At 39.2% G+C, this 22,289-nt stretch overlaps 3 protein-coding genes across 3 annotated transcripts; all 3 read left to right on the plus strand.

Annotated features, from left to right (window-relative positions):
- The first annotated feature begins 8 nt into the window (after positions 1 to 8).
- Positions 9 to 6,947, plus strand: LOC148060606 (inverted formin 2). The gene is made up of 14 exons (XM_087780427.1): positions 9 to 188; positions 259 to 391; positions 955 to 1,773; positions 2,618 to 2,763; positions 2,826 to 2,887; positions 2,940 to 3,042; positions 3,125 to 3,210; positions 3,990 to 4,090; positions 5,241 to 5,311; positions 5,374 to 5,481; positions 6,346 to 6,416; positions 6,481 to 6,601; positions 6,687 to 6,855; positions 6,940 to 6,947. Exons 1-14 carry the CDS (start codon positions 9 to 11, stop codon positions 6,945 to 6,947), a joined length of 2,178 nt encoding a protein of 725 aa, XP_087636553.1.
- Positions 6,712 to 10,359, plus strand: LOC148060607 (uncharacterized). Its single transcript, XM_087779556.1, has 4 exons — positions 6,712 to 6,851; positions 6,940 to 7,042; positions 7,116 to 7,209; positions 8,440 to 10,359. The coding sequence occupies exons 2-4, from the start codon at positions 7,031 to 7,033 to the stop codon at positions 9,381 to 9,383; spliced, it is 1,050 nt and encodes a 349-aa protein (XP_087635682.1). The 5' UTR covers positions 6,712 to 6,851; positions 6,940 to 7,030; the 3' UTR covers positions 9,384 to 10,359.
- A 1,856-nt stretch (positions 10,360 to 12,215) lies between these two features.
- adss1 (adenylosuccinate synthase 1) lies at positions 12,216 to 22,007 on the plus strand. The gene is made up of 13 exons (XM_087779469.1): positions 12,216 to 12,476; positions 16,417 to 16,519; positions 16,590 to 16,652; positions 16,709 to 16,759; positions 18,166 to 18,232; positions 18,307 to 18,414; positions 18,471 to 18,552; positions 18,613 to 18,739; positions 18,799 to 18,953; positions 20,383 to 20,507; positions 21,452 to 21,549; positions 21,640 to 21,789; positions 21,871 to 22,007. Exons 1-13 carry the CDS (start codon positions 12,285 to 12,287, stop codon positions 21,921 to 21,923), a joined length of 1,374 nt encoding a protein of 457 aa, XP_087635595.1. The 5' UTR covers positions 12,216 to 12,284; the 3' UTR covers positions 21,924 to 22,007.
- Positions 22,008 to 22,289: the final 282 nt, after the last annotated feature.

Here is a 22,289-nt window from a genome sequence, read left to right on the forward strand (position 1 = left end):
GGACCGAGATGTGGGTTCAGAGTTTATCGACTTCTCCGTCCTGCAGAGAGGAGGAGGATGAAGACCTGATGATCCAATGTGAGGCGTTTGAAGAAGCAATGGCGGAAGATGAGGAGGAGCTGCTGAGGGTGTACGGGGGCATCGACATGAGCGACCACATGGAGGTCTTCACCACGCTCTTCAACAAGGTCGGAGTGAAGGTTTTAACAAACCCTTTTTTTTTTTTCCTGGAGTTCTGAACCGTCGCTCCCTCTTCAGGTGAGCAGCTCCCCGGCGTCCGTCCAGCTGCTGTCCATCATGCAGACCCTGCTGGTGCTCGGGCCGAGTCGCTCCGACGTCTGGCTGGCTCTGGAGGCCGTCACCAACCGAGCCGTGCTCCTGGCCCAGAGCTGTGAGTCGCCCTTCGAACGTTGAAATTACACTTTTTCAAACTTTTGAAATGGTTCTGTTTTTTTTATAAAGCATTGAATTATCATTTTTAAAAAGTCAATAATTTGTGTATTGAAAATTTTAATTCGTTTTTTTAATGATTAAATTAAATTAAAAAAAGAAATATATATATATATATATATATTAATTATTTAACTTGTCTTGTTGACACTATTGTACCATCATTTGTATATAAACAATTTAAAAGAAGTAATTTAGTTTTCATTATTTATGTTTTAAAAGTTTTGTAAAGACTAGCTTTTTAACTTGTTTCTTACTTCATGATGTACAGCTCTGTCATTTGATCCACGCTAATGAAGTCTGACAGAAAAAAAAAAAAAAATCCAGACTTGCCGTTTCAGCTGATGACTACGGGAAGGGCTTTATTGTAATGGGATTGGGAACCTATACTGGTTATATTGCGCAACTGCGGTTGAAAGCTTTTAAGCTATTTGAAACAAATGTGTTTGTTTGTCTTTGACAGTTTTGTAGCACTCTGGTCTTATCTGTGTGTTTGAACCTCAGCCCAGATGGAGTCCCCGGAAAGGATGATGGAGCGTCTGGTCTTCTCCAAAAGAAAGAGTTGTGTGGAAAGGAGCGAGTTAGACGGACATGTGGTCAAAGTGGACAAGGCTGTGCAGACTGATGGCGACAAAAACGATGGGGTAACGAGTACAAACTCTTCTAAGGTGCTACAGTCCGCACCGCCTCCACCGCCGCCTCTACCACCTGCTCTCGGAGGTCCTCCCCCGCCGCCCCCTTTGCCTCCAGGGCTTGGGGGTCCTCCGCCACCTCCACCATTGCCCCCCGGAATGGGTGGTCCTCCGCCACCGCCGCCATTGCCCCCCGGAATGGGTGGTCCTCCGCCACCGCCGCCATTGCCCCCCGGAATGGGCGGTCCTCCGCCACCTCCGCCATTGCCCCCCGGAATGGGTGGTCCTCCCCCTCCACCTCCTCTACCAGGCATGGGTGGAGGACCACCTCCTCCACCTCCTCTACCAGGCATGGGTGGAGGGCCACCTCCTCCACCTCCTCTACCAGGCATGGGTGGAGGGCCACCTCCTCCACCTCCTCTACCAGGCATGGGTGGAGGGCCACCTCCTCCACCCCCTCTACCAGGCATGGGTGGAGGACCACCTCCTCCACCTCCTCTACCAGGCATGGGTGGAGGGCCACCTCCTCCACCACCTCCACCGGGAATGGGTCCGCCTCCTCCTCCTTTTCCTGGGATGATCATGGCCCAGACCAGTCACTTGTTGGGCAGCAGCGCTCCTGCACAAACCTACAGATGCCCCACTTTGCGAATGAAAAAGCTGAACTGGCAGAAGCTTCGCTCCGTTGCAGGTGAGTTACTGTGGCTACGTGACCTTAAAGTGTTGTTAAATCAAAGCTGTTTTTAATTTTGGTAAATGATGGCCATTTTGTCGGATGCTTTTGTAAGCGATATGCTGAGAACAAGTGTAACTAATGGTAATCTGGATAGGTTAAAATTGTTGCGTTAACGGTTAGCATTTATTCGGGGTGTCAACAGCTTCACAGATAAAAAAATCAACCAATGACACATTTTATTCTTTCCTCGTTCGTTTTTCACCAACATACACATGCCAGCAGAGCGCAACTGCCGTTGACCAATGAAGTGTATGTTTTGGTCATGTGACATTGAAGACGGGTGTTAGGGGTGTCTAAAGTTTTGAAAGGTTTATTGATCTTGTTTGGAGTTTCAAATGTTCTTTTATTACAAAATGAATATAGGGCGGCTTTGTATTAATACTCCAAGAGGCTCTCGACTATGTAGCCTGGCAGAGAAATATTGCGGAGTCTTGCAGTGCGACTTCGTGGTTGCTACGAACTTGCATGAATTTTGAATTTTGCTGGTGAAATGTTGCCGATTTTCGGCCAGTAAGTTCAAGAATTGATGCATCAGACACACTGCATTTTTATTTTCTGATAACTACTGGAAGGGCATTGTTGTAATGGGATTGGGACCCTTTACTGTTTCGTTTGCGCAACTGCCTTTGAAAGATCCTAAATCTCCGCTGTAACCAAGTACATGACAGTTGGAAGCTTCGACTACACGTGTAGAAATGTGATGTAACCTACCATTTTTCAACGAGCAGCAAAAAGATGTAAAACCGGTTGGATGCGGGATGTTTTCCCTGACTATGGGTCGCTTTCTACCTACACACAGATGGTCCGTCCATGTGGTCTTCGGTTCAGAAGGACCCTCCTGCGCGGGAGCCCGACTACAGCAGTATCGAGCAGCTGTTTTGTCTCCCGGTGGCCAAAGACAAAGACAAGGGGGCAGCTGCTCCTGTCAAGAAAGCGCCTAAAGAGGTTTGTCAGCACTCCACGATGTCTCTCTTCAACTCCTCAACTGTTTCTCCTGCTCCCTGTAGATCACGTTTGTGGATCCTAAGAAGAACCTCAACTTGAACATCTTCCTGAAGCAGTTTAAATGGTGAGCTGGTGATTGTGTTGAAGCAGCTGAAGTTAAATAAGTTTGTCTGCAGCTCGAACGAGGACTTTGCGGCCATGGTGGAGAAAGGAGACCGCAGGAAGTTCGACGTGGAGTCACTGAAGCAGCTTTTGAAGCTCATGCCAGACAAGCATGAGGTTCGTGACAATGTGGGAGGATGAAAAATCACCTGCTTTTTCTTTCATCGTGTCCTCTTTCGCTCTCTTTCTCTCTCGAAAGGTGGAGAATCTGTCATCGTTCCAAGGCGAGAAGGAAAAGCTGGCACACGTGGATCGCTTCTACCAGGCTCTCCTCACCGTCCCACGGTACGGTAATACTGATGGTTAAATTTTCATCACATTTTTTTTGGGGGGGGGTGTTTTTTTTAAGTGAATACTTTTTTTTAATTATTAAATTTAATATTTTGTATATTTAAAGGTAAAATACAGGTTTTTTTTGGGGGGGGGGTTTAGTAATAGTTTTGGAATATTTCAAAATGAATTAATTTTTATTTTTTGCATATACATTTTGATACTTTATTTATAATGATTCAATAATTCTAAATGTAATATTTCTTTTAATCGCTAGCCTTTTACATCTTTATATCACAGTGGCACTATTATTCTTTAAAAACTTTTGAATTTAGTAATTGAATTATAATTCCAATTATTCAAAATAAAAACTTTATTTAAAAAAATAGATGGATAGATATTTCATTTTTAAATTCAATTATTAAAAAGAAAATGTAGACTTACAATATACAATAATTAAAGTATTCAACTTGTAGAAAATGTAAAGTTTCAACTTTTTAAATGTTCAAATATTCAATATCATGATGGCACTGAAATACTTCAGCATAAATCAAGAGCAAAATGCATTTGTATAATACAAAAACGAATCTAATAACATAAAGATTAATATGCCAAAATTACTTTGTATTTTATAGGACTTTTTTTAAATAAAATGTATTTATTAAACTTTACAAAAACAAGTTATAGAACTTGTATTATATATCATGTAAAATAACTTTTTTAAATATGCCTATATTTCTGATGGCACTTGTATACTTTAATACTTCTCTCTCTATCACTTCATCTTGTCGCAGCTACCAGCTGAGGATCGAGTGCATGCTGTTGTGTGAAGAGACGGCGTCGGTGCTGGAGACAATGAAACCAAAAATCAGTATTGTGGAGGAAGCCTGCCAGTGTGAGTGACCTGCAGAGTGTTGCTGCTGCACAAATCGTCGCTCAAAACCCATCACTTAAACAGGAAGATTATGGAAACTGCTTTCTGTTAAAAGCCACTCCATGTGCACTTAAAATGTCTAAACGCCTGACTGGTTAACTGCTTTAATAATTAATTCGAACATTAACATTTTAAAAGATTTGCATCATGAATAAGCAGTTTTAAAAGTTCTTTACATTCTTTAAGACAAGGCAAAAATGTAACCAAAAAATTTAACGTGTGCCAAAAATTCACATTTTCTTGACATAAACAAATCCTTGATTTGAAAAGCATGAAAAACGATGGAAGATGAGTTAAGTTGTTTTAGATTGCAAATGTACCAACAGTTTCACATTGCACCTCACTGTGTTGTCTTGACCTTTTTTAAGAATTTATTTTTATTGGGTATTTTTTTGATAGTGCTTTGTGACCCTGGTCTTGAAAAGCACTTTATAAAAAAACAATAATAACTTACTACTGCTAGCATTGTTAGCCACTAGCTAAGCTAGCAAGTAGATTATTCTGTTTAAAATGTTAAAAATGCATGTTACGAGGTGTTAAATTTCAACTCGCTTCAGCAAGCAATGTTAGTCCCTGGCTAAGCTAGTCTGTACACTATGTACACTTTACATTAATGTTAAACATAAATGTTTATTTTATGTATTGCCGCTAGCATTGTTGGCCAACGGTTATGTCAGCAAGTAGACTCTTCAGTTTAAAATGTCCTTCACTTTTCATTACTGTTAAAATGAATGTTCTTCATGTAATGGGTGGTAAATTTAAGCTTCATGCCGCTAGCATTGTTCGCCGCTAGCAGGTAGACTATTCAAATTTAACTTTTCATTAATGTTTTTTACGCGTTTATTTAACGTGTTAAGTTTTATTTTTATTTACTAAACTTCAGTTGTTTTGATACTTCTAATTGAATGTTTATAAATATTTATAAAGAACTCATTGAAGGAGGCAGACATGTATGGCAGTTGTCAGCAAATTCAGTCTATAATGTCAATTGATGCGTCCCATGAAATCTTGAAAAAGTTTGTGGTCAAATTGAATTCTATTTTGTAGAATGAGCGTGCTTTTAATGCAAGTCATGACTTGTATAACCAGAGATGCGTTCTTGATCCTGCAGCTCTCAGGACGAGTAAGCTTATTCCTCGCTTCTGTCGGCTGATCCTGGATGTGGGCAATTTCCTCAACTATGTAAGACTCATTCAGAAAACATATTTATTTTTGTCAGTTTTTAACAAGGATGCTGCTTACAGGGGAGTCACACGGGGAATGCTGCTGGGTTTAAGATGAGCTCTTTGCTCAAGCTCACCGAGACCAAGGCCAACCAGAGCCGCATCACACTTCTCCACCACATCCTGGAGGTACGACTCCGACTTCTGTTTGATGTGACAAAGTCAAGTCGCCAATGTATCTCACAACTAACATCGGTAGCCATAGTCGACTTTAACATTTCAGCTGTTGTAACTTTGCCTCTTTGTTTAATGGTTTTTAAGTTGTTTTTTTTAATAATGAAATGAGCAAAATTGAATATTGTCGTCGCCTACCAAATGTTATAAATGTTTGTGCCGAGTGCAACATGTTCAGTCCTACCCAGCGACTTGTTCTCGTCCTGGTCCACATTGGTGACCCCAACGTGATCCAATGTGGAAGGACGAGGAGTAAAAAATGATTAGTCATTTAATAATTAAATCTTAAAATTTGATTTGCTAAACAAAAACAAATTCAACATTTCAATAGACTATATATAACTATATGTTGAGTTAAAAAAATGTTAAGCAAAAAAAAAGTTGCAACATTTGAAATGTTAATTTGTTAAATACTTTGATGACCTTGATATAACTCCATACATCAAGCAAGAAACAAGAGCAAAAAAGACTAAATATAATGGGCACCATCAAAAACTTGAGTTACAGAAACTGATCCAAAAATGGATGTATACACTCATATTTTGATTTGAACTAGTAATAAATGATAAAAAAATATGAAATCGATAGTTTCTACGTTGGAATCGTAAACTTTATCGGTAAAAATAATTTAAATTCAAATTGGATAGAAATACAGATGGAACGACATTTAAAAATACAGGTTAACTATAACAGTTGGTGGGATGATCTAAGGGCCACATGCAGTCAAGGGGCTCCCAGATTCTGCTATGGACTCGAAGAATGAAAAGACTTTTCCCAGTAAAGGAAGTTCCAATCATAATCTTATTTTTGATTCTGCAGGAGGCCGAAGCAAACCACCCAGAGATTTTAGCCCTGCCTGACGATATAGAGATCTGTGAAAGGGCAGCAGGGTACTGTCACATATTTACTCTGCCCTTCATCGGTTCTCTTATCTTAACCTCCTTATCTCTACAGAGTGAAGCTGGACTCGGTCCAGTCAGAAGCCAGCTCTCTGCTGAAGCAACTGAGCGACGCAGCCAAGAAGGTCTCCAACTCTGTGGAGGACGTGAAGGAGCAGTATGAAAAGATTCTTCAGGTGATTGACTTGCGTTTATACAATGGTACATTGGAGCTGCTTCAACTGGAGATCAGAAGAGCTAATGGTGTTCTCTCTGCTCCAGGAAAATGTGGAGGAGTGTCAGATTTTGAGTGATAGATTCACAGAGATCGACAAGAAGAGGGCTGAACTGGCCGTCTACTTGTGTGAGGATTCTAAACAGCTGACGCTAGAGGATCTTTTTGGAACTATTAAGACATTCCGGGGCCTTTTCATCAAATCTCTCAAGGTCGGTGAGACGTTCGAAATCCAGATGTCTGTGGATACGGCGCCTGAATGTTTGCGTTGGCTGAGATTGACGTTCATACCTTCAACAGGAGAATAAGAGCAGGAAGGAGCTGGTAGCCAAGGCGGAGAAGAGAAAGAAGCAGCAGGCTGAGGACGAGTCCAAGAGACGGAAGGGAGCGGATGGAAAAATCAGTCAGTACCTTCAGTTCGTCTTCTCAAACCACACATCAGTTCCACATTCGAGGGTAACCACTTCTCTCCGCAGTCAAGAAAGCTCTGCCCGAGAACGACGGCTGCATCATCGACCATCTGCTGGCGGATATCAGGAAAGGTTTCAGCCTCAGAAAGACCAGGCCAAGGTGCGATTCAGGAAGCCTCCCTTCTAGTGAAATTCGTAGGGATACCTGCCCACCTGGTAAGGACCCGAGACTGTGGCATTCATCCAGAGCCCCCCGCTCCTAAGCCGGTCAAGAGACAGCCTCGCTGCTTTACGTGTTCGCTTTCGTTTTGTCGTACGCATCAGATAAAGCACCGCCCTTGTGCTGCTTCTGGCCGTCTTTTGGCTTAATGGCCCAAGGACCTCATTCACAGTTGACAAATGTATAGACTTGTCCTGCTAGTCTTAAACTTTCCCAAAAAAGTTGCTAAATAAATTGGGATCTGTCACCCTATGAAATTAGACTGTTAATTGGGTCACCGTCTCTTGCCTGCCTCACCCTGTATTCATTCCTCTTCTCTCTATATTGCCTTTTATCCATCTGCATGTTTGGCCAATATTTGATATTCTAAATTATTATTATTTCTGTATCGGCCATCTGTTTCTGTTTTCTTGAATCGATCTATATTTCACCATGCGTCCATATGTCTTACCTCTTTTGATCTATCTGTATTGCCATGTATCTGCCTGTCCCCGGAATAGCCTTGTCTCACTGATACAAGGATGGAGTCTCTAGAGAATACGATCTCCATCCCACCGGATGGATTGTCCAATGGGTACAATCTGGTGTTGAATGTGTCCATTTCAACGTTTACCCTCTTGCTTGCAATCTTTGTTGCATGATGAGGATCTCTACCTGTATCTGCTTGTAGGCAAGGGTTTGACAGCCCTATAGAAGGCAGTCTCTGCATTAGCTAAGTCGCCCTGTATTGATTGCACAGGCTGCCGTTGGGGTCGATATTTTGTTCAACCCCCTGTTGTCTGTATAAAGGTCTCAATGTCAAGGTTACCAATTTGTATAACTCCATCTGGCTCCCCTGGTGGCTTCGATATCATCCCTGTGTTTGTATTAATCCTTCATTATGTTGTCCACTGGGTGAGCCCTTCTAAAGGCCTGTTAGATTGATTACCCTGTCTATTGTGTCAAGATCCGTAGCTATTTTCTTGCTCACAATCTCTTTTGTCATCTAGTCTGACTTGCCACCCTCTTACCTTTTCTTTTTTTTTTTGTCACCAAAATCAATTATAATAATTCACGGGTAGTTTTCATGCACTGTGAATGAGGTCTTGATTTGTGCGTCTTTCCACTGGGTTGGCTTCTTATTCCTAACTCCTGAATTCTGACACGTTTTCTTTATCTCTACGTCTTCAGAGTCAAGTGTGAAGCCTGTAAAAGAAGAAAACGCCGAACCAGCCAGCTCTTCAGATCCCACCAAAACCCAGACAAAGGGTCCCCAGCTAAGCACAGACGAAGTGGACGGTGTTTCCAACTCGCCCGAAAGCAATCCAACAGCTCCGATTGTAGTCGAACCAGCTGCACAGGCCCCCCGTCTTCCAGAAGAGGCAGCCACAACGACTCCGAAACCCCTGGAACGTCCTCAGGAGGGGCTTGTTTCGCCTGAGCCTTCTGTAACTCAAGCTAACGCTCACCAATCATGCCCAACCACAAATGGCTTTACAGAAGATGCATCCGAGACCAGTACACTCAGCCTGTCTCCACTTTCAGATTCTGACCTGCTAGAGGCAGCGTTAGAGGCTACTTCCGGCCTGACGCCCGAGAACTCGGAAGACCTCGCTGTGAAAGTGCAGCCAGAAAAAAGACCGATTCCTGACGCCAGAAACGTTACACTTGATTGTGAAAGCAATTCAGCGGCTGACGGGAAAGGTGAGCCATGTACTCCGGATAGTGGTGTAGAAGGGAGCATAGGTGAAGTGAAAAGTTTATATGCTCCGGATTGTGAACTTGTGGGAAAGCATGAGGTGGTGGGTTGCAAACATTCGGACACACAAAGCGGCATGAGCGAACTGGATGAAAGCATCCAGAGATGCGACACCCCCGAGGCCCCAGAATCCCAAGACGCCCCCTCCGTGTCCGAAGTGCCAAAGAAACAACCGAGCTTCTTAAAACGAAACAAAAAGAAGAGTAATCAAGGTAAACAATCTAACTTCAATAAAGATTACATCTGGAATGCTAGTCTCATATGTTTTAAAAGAGAACACTCATTTTATTTTTATTGCACTTTTGCGTTTTTATTCTTGATCTATTTTAGCACGTTTTATTGCATGAGTTCTGTGACGAGTATGACGTTTGTTTGAACGCTCCGTTCTCCACTCTCTAAAACAAAAGGTAACCGTGGCAACGGACACACAAAACCTAAAAAAGACTGTGTGTTGCAGTGAGGTAGGTCAATCGATCCGCAGGAACATCATCCTAACGACGCTTCCTAATGCCACGTCATCTGTCGGTCTAACCGGAATCGGGAATCATATTTGTGTGTCGTCCAGCTTCTTAACATCCCGCTCTGGCTATTAACAGTTTAACAGTTTTTGGCTCTAAACAATGTTGGGGGTGGACGTCGTCATGGACTCTGTCATAAAAGCACTTTTATGTTCTCCCATATTTTCTTGTCCATTACCCGAAAGCTGCCACCGGAACCACTAACCATCCGTGTGCTTCCTGTAAACTGTCCTCTTGTTCACCAGTTGTAAAGTTGTTGCATTAAAAACTTTATATTTTTAATTAAAAAAAGACCAGCAAAAACGGCATTTGAGTGAATAAATGAATTTTAAATATAGAAAGAAGTAGTTTCTGGGTTTTTATTCATTGGAATTGTTTTATTTCTTCTAGGGGATTCCAGGAAAAGAAAGTCGAGAGGAAAAAGAAAATGTTGATCGCTGCTGGAGGGATTCCAGTGTTTTATTTTGGACGTCACAGCAGCAGAGAATGAATTAATTTTGGAGATTTCGACGCCGTGGTCGTCCTTTTTGGAGACATTCCAGAGCGGAAATCTTCGCTACGTCGAGGAAAACCTGTCACTTTATGTAAAGGACTTTAAAAAAAAAAATATGATGCTTTATAAATGTTTATATTTAGCGAAGATTGTTGTTTTGGATTTATGTATGTATATTTTCATGTTTGTATTTCAGCAACTTTACGAAGAATTTAACTCTTGCATCTTAAATCTTGTTTTCTCTCTCTTTCAATGACCAAACACCGCACACATACTGGATTGTATCGTCTTGTTTTGGACTTTTAATGTTGAATGTATTTTAATAAAAGTAAGTTTCATGATATATTTGTCCTGTCGTAATAAAAAACCTAATTATTCAAGCGTGACTGTATTAAAAATCTGTTTGTCGGACTCTGCGAGTATAGAGTATCTGCGTTTCCCACTGGGAGGAGGCCCAGAGACGGACCCAAGGATGGACAAAGACGAGCGGTGTCACAATTGTGAGGTCAAGAGTTTAGACCAACAGTCACGTTGCCTTAATCATTGTTCCTCCTTCTTGACTGCGCCTTTCTTTCTGCTCACATTCCTAACACTCTCTGCACATATTCAATTGTAGACTCATTTTAAAGATATTAAACTAAAAAGAATGCATTTTGTTACAGATGTGCCAGTAGAACGTAAAAACAAGTCTTTGTTTTCTTTCTTCCATTTCTTTTTGGTCAAGTCTGCAGCAAGAATAAAAAGCACATTTTGTTTCATAAATATAATGATGAAGGGATACTGGACTGAAGTAATACTTTTGTATAGAGTTATTTAGGCTGATAAAGAGTACTACTGAAAAAATGGCCAAGTCTTGGAAAAAAAATAGTTGAAACTAATTCAAAAACTAACTCTTTTACAAACCATATACATTATTTACAAACAAAAAACAACAAAAACTAGCGATGCAATTTTAAGAACTACTGAAACAAATGAATTAACTGCAGAAAACATTTTTTTTAAAACCTGAGTGAACAGATATAAATTAAAAAATATATATATGTAATTTCTTTTCACAAGTACATTTGTTTTAGCTATTATACATTTGTTATTGTTTGCAAAACTTCACATATTTTCCGAAGACATTTCTTTTTAAATAGTTTTTAAAGTTGTTTCAAAAGAGTGTATAGTTTTGTTTCAGCACTATGTACATATTCCCAGCTGCTGTAGGAATCTAAAAAAAATGTTATTCATCCAAAAAAAACTTGTTTAATTGTTTGTTCAGTTTATAACAGTCAGTTGCTGCTTATCTTATCTTTACTACAGGGAGGAATTAGTTAGAAACCGTTGAAGAATGTTCTGGACCCTGGACTTAATGTCAAACACAAAACGTATCCACATGTTTACACTTTAACTTGTTTTATTTGTTATATTACTTTGAACAGCTGCGTCTACAATTATGTTCTAATTGTTGCTACTATTGTATTAGCTTTATTATGGATTTATTTCATGATTTTTTTACTCTAATTATTGCTTATGCCTGCAGTTGATTCAGAACTCTGCAGCGAGAATTCTAACCCGCTCTAGTAGAAGAACTCACATTTCTCCAATCTTTAAAACTCTTCACTGGCTGCCAGTTTCTTTCAGGATCAACTTTAAAATTCTGGTTCTTACTTTCAGATCTATTCATGGTCAGGCTCCTGCTTACATCACTGATCTGATCCAGCCTTGCACCCCAGCTCAGGCTCTGAGGTCTTTGGATCAGAATCTACTGATGGTTCCACGCACACAGCTCAGGACCAGAGGAGAGAAATCCTTCCAGACTGTTGCTCCTAAGCTTTGGAACGATCTTCCTCTCTCTTTGCGCTTGATGGATCTACTGACTCCTATAAGAAACATCTTAAGACGTTTTTATTTGTTCAGGCTTTTCCTTGATTTTCTGGAACTCCTGTTGTGTTTTCAGTTTTATGTTGATCTTTAAAGTATATACTTTATTGAATATTGTTTTGATTGTTTAAGCGCTTTGTGACCCTGGTCTGGAAAAGCGCTATACAAATAAAAATGACTTATTTACTTACTTATAGGTCTTCGTTGGAATTAGTCACTGTCCCTTTAAATCCGCCGCCATTTTTTCCCCCGGGGTCGCCCGGACGCTGCCGCGTTGTCATGGAGACGACCTGTCCGCTCGCACCGTTCCCCGCGCTGACGTCACGCCCGCGGGAGCGACAGATATGGTAACGTGCGGTCGGTCCGTCAGTCTTCTCGAGACGGACTCGACGGAGCCATCATGTCGCTCAGCTGGTCGACCAAGGACCACAAGAACTCCGGGCCGCCCGCCGCCCAGGCGGGACTGAAGCGCGGCCGCGGGGACGGAGGCAACAAAGTGACGGTGGTTCTGGGGGCGCAGTGGGGCGACGAGGGGAAGGGGAAGGTGGTGGACCTGCTGGCCACCGACGCCGACATGGTCTGCAGATGTCAGGTGAGCGACGATCGACTTCAGGAGCCATTTCTGGGGCTCAACAGGTTCTTCTCACGAGGAACTTTAAAATGACGTATAAAGAGATTTATTTGGTTGTGTGTTTTTAAAAGTATGTTTATATTTCATTGCGTTTGTGTATTATAGCAAATAAAAGTGAGAAAGTATTTACACTTTAAAATCTTAAAGTGTTGACTTGACAGAATATTTCCCACAATGCCTTTTTTTTTTATTTTATTAAGATAGTTTTCCAATTGTTTAGATATTCTGAAATTCTAAATGGTAAAGTTTGTACTAGGGGTATCTTACATAGCAATACATTGCTATATTTTTCCGCAATACTTCATTTTTATTTTACTTATGTATTTATTTGTAATTGTTATCATGTAATCATATTTTATTTTAAACATAGTTCATTTATGATTAATACTTCAATATTTCAATGTGATTAAAATGTTCATTTTTGTGTTGCATTTAAACATCCAACCGCTAGATGGCAGCAGCTAAAAGAACAATGAAATCTCACGAGATCCTGCAGATGACTGAGGACGAGAGGATACGTTCGACTTATGCAGCTTACAAATCTAATGTTTGCTCATTTTTGTGTTGCAATTAAACTTCCGGCCGCTGGATGGCAGCAGTCATTATGTCCTCCGCAGCTAAAGGAACAATAAAATCCTACAAGATCCTAGCAAAGACTGAGGACTAGAGGATACAGTTGAGTCCAGCAGCTTTTATAGCTGATGTTTGGGGATATTTTTACGACGAGTCTTGTGGTCTGTAAATTCTGCAACACTAGAGTACTCGGACGATACTACAAATACGTTCCTACAGTATTGCGATATATATTGTATTGTGGTCCCTGTATCGTGAAAAAAGAATTAGTCTTAGTCAGGGGTGGGCCATTAAACTTCCTTGGGGTCCACATTATATACTCAGACTCTTGTGAGTAAAGAACCCAAATATCACTGAGAAAATATAAAAAGTATAAAAGACATTTTATAAATCTCTCATAAATACACTTATACAAAACACTTTTTTCCCCCAAATATATTCTTTATATACCCTCAATTTACTTTTATGAAATATTCACCTAAAGGACCAATAAAAAAAAGGAAAGAAAAAGTCTGAAACAAATAATAAATATTACTTACTTACTTACTTACATTGAAGAATCTGTATTTATACATTTACTACATTTTTATGCTTAAATTCTTGTATTTTGTATCAGAATCTTTTGTTAGAGCAACAAACAGACTTGATTTTGATGGAAAACCAGTTTCCCCTCACAATGTAATTACATCTATATGTAATATATTACCAAGTAACTATTAATAAACTGAATAAATCTATAGTAAATGATGTACTTTTACACATCTATAAGGCCTGCAAAGACAAGTATACGTATGAACCTGACGCACGTAACTTTTTGATTCGTGGATAAGTACGTTTCAATCTTTCGTGTTACCATAATTCCGAAGATGTAAATAGCCGTACGTACATGTAGGTCACATCACACTCCAGACGCTTGCGTAACAACACTGTAGATATCAGAGGTCACAACAGCACCGGGACACACAAACCTGCCAACAGTTGCTGTGTTGTACTTTCTCCACTGACACCATGTGTTCTGGACGCCCGACAGCCCCTCCCACAGGGCAGGCGAGAGGTCACATACCCAGGGTGGCTGGATATCTGAGAAGGGCATTTCTGGGCTGAGGGGGGGGCCGAGACCCACACCGGCCAAATGTCATCAAAGAGAAACTGGATTTTTAGTAGTTATGGAAACTTTTGCATCTGAAGAAAACTGAGCCGTAGAGAAGAGACATAACAAAGGGCTGTTGGACAATAAATAAGAAAAGAAGGTCCAAAGATTTAATCTAATTTAAGTAAGCAAAATCTGGAAAATAAAAACTCACGTGGAGGTCAAAACACACGTATCATAATGGAGTACACAACTTGAGGATCAGGGCAAAATAAATGGTTAAAAATGCTCAACCCTACAAGAGGGAAAAATACAACAATTAGGGTAATCTGGAAAATAAAAGCACACAGAGGTCAAAACACACATATCATAATGGAGTACACAACTTGAGGATCAGGGCAAAATAAATGGTTAAAAATGCTCAACCCTACAAGAGGGAAAAATATAACAATTAGGGTAATCTGGAAAATAAAAGCACACAGAGGTCAAAACACACGTATCATAATGGAGTACACAACTTGAGGATCAGGGCAAAATAAATGGTTACAAATGCTCAACCCTACAAGAGGGAAAAATACAACAATTAGGGTAATCTGGAGAATAAAAGCTAACATGGAGGTCAAAACACACATATCATAATGGAGTACACAACTTGAGGATCAGGGCAAAATAAATGGTTACAAATGCTCAACCCTACCAGAAGGAAAAAAAGAACAATTAGGAGAGTGTAATCTGGAAAATAAAAGCACACAGAGGTCAAAACAGACACATGGTAATAGATTAACAGCATATCAGGGTAAACTAATAAGTTAAAAGTTGTCCACCAGACCAGAAAGAAGAAACAATGAAGGAAGTGATATCACGTAAATAAAAAGACACACAGGGGTCAAAACTGACACATAATAACAGTTAATAAATTAATGACATTGAACAAATTGCCCACCAGACTAGAGATAAAAAAGAAAAGAATGAAGGGACTGAATCTAGAAAATAAAAGCTAACATGGTGGTCAAAACACACATATCATAATGGAGTACACAACTTGAGGATCAGGGCAAAATAAATTGTTAAAAATGCTCAACCCTACCAGAGGGAAAAAAAGAACAATTAGGGGACTGTAATCTGGAAAATAAAAGCGCACAGAGGTCAAAACAGACACATGATAATAGATTATCAGCATAGTAGGGTAAATTAAAAAAGTTAAAAGTTGTCCACCAGACCAGAGAGAAAACAAGAAAAATTAAGAAAGTAATATCATAAAAACAAAAAGACACACAGGGTTCAAAACTGACACATAATAACAGTTAATAAATTAAGAGATGTGAAAGTGAAAGGAACTTAATCTGGAAAATAAAAGCACACACAGAGGTTAAAACAGACACACGACAATTGATTAAACAACTAGGGTATCGGGGTAAATTAAAAAGTTTAAAAATGGTCCACAAGACGTGGAAGAAAATAGAAGGAAGTGAAACGTGGGGGAAAAAAGCACACAAAGAGGTCAAAACATACACATGATAATATTGTAAACAACTAGGGCATGAAGGCAAATAAAAAAAATTAAAAAAGGTCTACCAGACCAGAGAGAAAACAAGAAATATGAAAAGAGTCAAATATGGAAAACATAAGAACACGTGGAAGTTAAAGGCTTACATCCCAAGAGAGTAAATAACCAAGTCATTGGGGTAAAATTAATAGTTAAAAATGAACCATGAGACCAGGGAGAAAAAATAATTTAGTACAATCTGAAGGAAAAATAAGGATGAAATGTGGAAAATAAAAACACACACAGAGGTCAGAACATACACACCATAATAGAATAAACAACCGGGGTATCAGGGCAAATAAAAATGCAAAAATGGCCCAACAGACCAGAGGGAAAACAAGAAAAATGAAGGAAGTGATATCACAAAAATAAAAAGAGACACAGAGGTCAAAACAGATACACGATAATAAATAACTAGAGTATCGGGGTAAATTTAAAAGTTTAAAATGGTTCGCAAGACAAAGAAGGAATTAAAATGTGGAAAATAAAAGCACACACAGGGGTCAAAACAGACACACTATAATAGAGTAAACATCACTGCATGAGGGCAAAACACAAAGTTCAGAAAGAGAGATTTGGAGGGAGGGAAAGAGGGAGATCCGGCAAAGACAAACCGGCGTCATCTGTCGAAATGATTCCACTGTACTGCTGGTCAACTTGAAGGTCCACATGTCTGATCTAACTGTTCGTAGGGAGGCAACAACGCGGGACACACTGTCGTGGTTGACGGTAAAGAGTACGACTTCCACCTCCTCCCCAGTGGAATCATCAACACCAAAAGCACGTCTCTCATTGGTCAGTAAGCCAACGACAAACATCACCACATGCTGTCTCCTATCAAGGATTCCTATCTTTGTGCTCTCAGGAAACGGCGTCGTCATTCATCTTCCCGGCCTGTTCGAGGAAGGAGATAAAAATGAAAAGAAAGGTATTGAGATTTGAACTTTGACCTGATGACGAATTAAAGAGTGTTTTTCTCCTCAGGGCTGAAAGGATGGGAGAAGAGGCTGATCGTCTCTGACAGAGCTCACATCGGTACGTCTGTTCACTAGACTAGAGGCTCATGGGTAGAAGCTAGAAGTCAAAGTTAGAGGAGAGACGACAAGAATGTTGGACGTGGGAGAAGAGGACGAGAACCAATGAGCTTCAAGCATCACACACGACAATGACGCTCATAACAAACCCTGGATAAATAAAACAGACTTTCGTCTTCAGTTTATAAGGTTTTATCAGGGATTCACAGAATTTTTCAAGAACTGTTTACAAAAGTGTCTTTCAAATGATCCTTTAATAACTTTACTCAGAGGACCAGTCCACATGAAAGACAGAGCCAAATAGATCCAACATAAGAGGACATTAGGGGGTGTGAGAAAAAATCCATCCACTGACGTAAATCAATATATATTTCTTGTTTGTGTAACAATATTTTTGGTAGGGGCAAATCATATTTAATTTTTTTTTTTGTGTGCGATTTAACCTCTGCAGCTAAAGAAACAATGAAACCTTGCAAGACGATGACTGAGAATGAGAGGATACAGTCTACTCCCGTAGCTTTTAAAGATAACATATTTTGACTTTCAGTTCTATTAATCCAAACATAAGAGAGTTGAATAATCTTACAATGTCAATCAAATTCAGTGTCTTTTAAAATTGTTCCCAACATCTTGAAAGTGTATCAAATATATCGTGTTGAATCGTATCGTGAGCTGAATGTATCATATCAAACCATGAGCTGAATATATTGTATCATGAGCTGAATATATCATATTGTAAGCTGAATATATTGTATCGTGAGCTGAATATATCGTATTGTAAGCTAAATATATTGTATCGTGAGCTAGTTATATCGTATTGTGAGCTAAATATATCGTATCGTAAGCTAAATATATTGTATCGTGAGCTAGTTATATCGTATTGTGAGCTAAATATATCGTATCGTAAGCTAAATATATTGTATCTTGAGATAAATATATCGTATCGTGAGCTCAATATATCACATCATGAGCTAAATATATCGTATCATGAGCTTAATATATCGTATTGTATGATCTTGTGAGCTGAATATATGGTATAAAATTGTATGGTGGGATAAGTGTATTGCTACAGCCCAAGCACACACTGTATCTACAACTTTATTAAACTGGGTCAAATGGGTCCAAGAGTAACTAAATATGGCTGCTTTGCAGCTTTTTGATGACATCATATTTCCCTGCTCTCTAAGCTGTCTTAATTGATTTAAAGTTTAGAATTGAAAGACGAAAAAAAACAAGTTTGAATCTCAAATCAAGAAACAGAAACTGTAAAAAAAAAAAAATCCTAATATTGCTTGAACTCAGAAAACTGTTTATCAACTTTTTCCCCGTAGCTGCTAGCATATGGTTGCTATGTACGCCAGCTGCAGGTTTGTAGCCGTGTTTGATTGACGGGTCTCATGTGTTCAGTGTTCGACTTCCACCAGGCTGTCGATGGTCTGCAGGAAACTGAGAGACAGGCCCAGGAGGGACAAAAGTGAGGAATAAAAATAATTCCATTAATAAAATGTAGCTTTTTTTAAACCACGTTTTTCCTTTTTCACGTGCTAGCATCGGGACGACCAAGAAAGGAATCGGACCGGCCTACTCCAGCAAAGCCTCTCGCACTGGTCTCCGGGTCTGCGACCTCCTCGGGGACTTCAAAGACTTCTCCACCAGGTACGACCTTTAACCTGCGCTGAGTTCTGGTGAAGCTAATCGTGGATCCTTTGCAGGTTCAAGATTCTGGTCCACCAGTACCAGTCCATGTACCCGTCCTTGGAGGTGGACATCGAGGACCAGCTGAAGAAGCTGAAGGTAGAAGCTCTGCTGGGGTCTGAGGGAGCGAGGCGTCACACTTTGGTGTTTCCTGTGCAGGACTACGGCGAGAGGTTGAGGCCGATGGTCAGGGACGGCGTCTACTACATGTACGAAGCTCTTAACGGACCCCAGAAGAAGATTCTGGTGGAAGGGGCCAACGCTGCTCTGCTGGACATTGACTTCGGTCAGGATGACACCGGGAGTCGGATTCCTTCTGAAGACTAACTCGGCTTCTCTCCTCAGGCACGTATCCTTTTGTGACATCATCAAACTGCACCGTGGGAGGAGCCTGCACCGGCCTCGGCATCCCTCCGCTCAACATCGGGGACGTGTTCGGTGTTTCCAAGGCCTACACCACCCGGGTGGGCATCGGAGCTTTTCCCACGGAACAACTGAACGTGAGTTTCGTTAAGATGAGGAGGAACCAGGATCAATAGTTTTGAATCCAAATAAAAAGGTTTTACCTCAACAACAATAGGTTTGAATACAAATGTAAACCAATTGTTCCATAAGATTTAATACCTATTTTCAGACTATTTTTGTACATTTGTTTTGAATACAAAAACTTTTTTCAGACTCTATTTTATATATTTATTTTAAATTCACAACCTTTTTTTCAGTCTATTTCTATCCATTTAATTTGAATTAACACATTTTTCTGGTCTATTTTTTAATAATTTATTTTAAATTTACAAACTTTTTCCAGACAATTTTTGTACTTTTATTTTGAGTACAAAACCTATTTTTCAAATTCTTTTTTTGTACATTTGTTTTTTAATTCAAACTTTTTTTCTGACTCTATTTTATATATTTATTTTAAATTCACAATCTTTTTTTCATTCTATTTCTATACATTTATTTTGAATTCACAACATTTTTTCCATACTATTTTTTAAACATGTATTTTAAATTTACAAACTTTTTTCAGACTATATTTTCTAAATATATATTGAATTGTCTGAGTCGTTTGGTTATTAAATACCAAGACATTATTGGATACACAAAAGACGGTTTTACATGGACTACAACAGTACTAAAACAGGAAATATATACATAAAAAAAGGGGCAAGAAATATTTCTACTCTCAGGACAAAAATCTAAACATATTCAAACTTCCAATGAAAGTAATAATACAGTATTTGATATTCCCTTTCATGTTTAATATTTAACAGATTTTTAACAAGTTTAAAAGTAAAAATACAATCTTTTTTTACTGTAGCCATTAGCAAAGCAATGCTAACTTGCTCAATGAGAGTTTAATGTTGCTAATCTTAAAAAATAAAAAACCCTATCTAAGCTGTATTTCATTGTCCTCTGGGCTCCAGGATCTTTATATTTCTTTCACTCCATCCCTCCATGAGAGCAGGTCCAAGTATGTCGAGGACTCTCTCTCTCTGCTCATGTGACCGGCATCAAGACGGCGGCGCCGGTCGCACCAAAAGGCGTGTGCAGCAGCTGTTTGGTTTCATGAGACGTCCTGAACATGGTTTACTTCTCATGCAGGTCACATGTGCGCGGAGATAAATTTAGGGACGGAGTTCGGGTTCGGAGTATATTTAACGTCCTCGCCGGGCTCCAGTTTCCTGTCACGAGAAGTGACCGCTTTAAAAACTTTAACACCCGACTTAAAGTGTGTAAGTTTGTCCTTCTGAGTCATGTTTGGATTCCCAGTCCCTCACTGTTTCACCCGGGTGGGAACATGTGACGCCAAATAGGGCTCAATAATGTCTCCAAAAAGATTGATTAAATATAGTGACAATTCCAAGATCTACACTTTTATTTTCTATTTATTTATAATTATTCAAATATTCTGAACTCATCTTTCAGCCCATCGGTGAGCTGCTGCAGACCCGAGGACACGAGGTCGGCGTGACCACAGGACGGAAGCGGAGATGCGGCTGGTTGGATCTGGTCATCGTTCGATATGCACACATGATTAATGGTTTCACCGCGTGAGTCCACAGGACGGATGTAAATCAGTGCCGTCACAATATGAAAGGGTTGGATTTAAAATGAAAGATGTCAACTTGAACTTAAATCATTGAATCCTGTATTTAAGCTTTTCCAATACTAGAATTTAAATATATATATATATATATATAATTCAATAATTTGTATATTGAAAGGTTGTTTGTTTGTGACCCTGGTCTAGAAAGGCGCTATATAAATAGAGATTATTATTATTATTATTATTATTATTATTATTATTATATATTTTTTTATATTTTTATTGATTTTTGTTACACATGGAGTCTGATTTTCAATTTCCAATAATTGAAAAAAAGCCTAAATTCAATATATTTTGATTCATAGCCATTTACAAGTACAATTACGTTTCTATATTAAATTTAAAAGTCTACAAATTTAAAAAAAAAAAATTGTTATTAATTTTTTTTTTAATTATGGGAAATACAACATCAAACTCTATGTATAAAAAGAAGCTCATTGATTTTTCAATTATTTTTCAATTAGTAAATTATTAAATAAAAACGTTACATAGAGTTTAATATTCTATTTCTAATCTTTGAAGAAAAATAATGTAAATTCATTATATTTTGATTTGTAGCCTTTTTACGCCTTTATGTAGAATTAACGTTTTTATATTGAATTTAAAATTGAAAAATATTGAATTCAGAAAATCTTTTTTTTAATTGTTGGAAAACAAAAACAAATTAATAAGTTTAACATTTTAACATAGTAATGATAGTTTTTAAATTCTTTAACAAATGAATTTTAAAACTAACAAATCAACATTTTAATTAAAAAAGAAAAATCGAAGTTTTAATGTATAAAATGATAACTTTAATATTCTGACGGCACTGACTTATTCCTCACAAAATCTTCTAACCTCAAGAATCCATCTTGATTCTAACAACCGTGTCGATCCTCCCGACAGCATCGCTCTGACAAAACTCGACATTCTGGACGTGTTGGACGAAATCAAAGTGGGAATCGCCTACAAGCTCAACGGGAAGACGATCCCTCATTTCCCCGGTCAGAGAAACTACCAGCAAACAAAAAAAACAGCTGGAACACAACTGGAAAAAAAACAACTAAAGGATCTGTTTATATTTTATTTTCCAGCCAACATGGATATTTTGCACAAAGTGGAGGTTCAGTACGAGACGTTCCCCGGCTGGAAGGCCGACACCTCCGCGGCCAGGAAGTGGAGCGAGCTCCCGGTCAAGGCTCAGAACTACATCCGCTTCATCGAGAACCACATCGGAGTTCCTAGTGAGTCCAAACACATCTATAATGGATATATTTTATAAATCATCTCTTTATTGATTATTCTAACTTTTTCTCTCCTTCTAGTCAAGTGGGTCGGCGTTGGAAAGTCCAGAGAGTGCATGATCCAGATGTTCTAGACTGTGGTGACAACAGGACTCATAGTATTTTCATCCTCTGATAAATGTTACGCCCAGAAGTTAATAAATTATATTTCTGTGTAACATGTGACTGGAGTCTTTTAATCATCAACTTGTCTTTGCGATCATCGTTTCACTTTCTTTTATGACTATCTTTTTTTTTCATGATTTGAGACTAAACAAACTCGAAATTGTTTTTAAAAGCTGAAATTACTACTTCTTTGTTGGTCCGTGAACGCAGCACAATCCAAGTAAACTTCCTTCATACTTGAGCAGCGCGAAAAGCGCCAAAGCGCGGTTATGATTGGCTGCGGTGTTGCACATGACCATAAAGCCCGCTGCTGATTGGCTGTGGAGATTCCTCGA

Source organism: Callionymus lyra, chromosome 18 (genome assembly GCF_982586985.1).
Source record: "Callionymus lyra chromosome 18, fCalLyr1.hap1.1, whole genome shotgun sequence".
Lineage (NCBI taxonomy): Eukaryota > Metazoa > Chordata > Actinopteri > Syngnathiformes > Callionymidae > Callionymus > Callionymus lyra.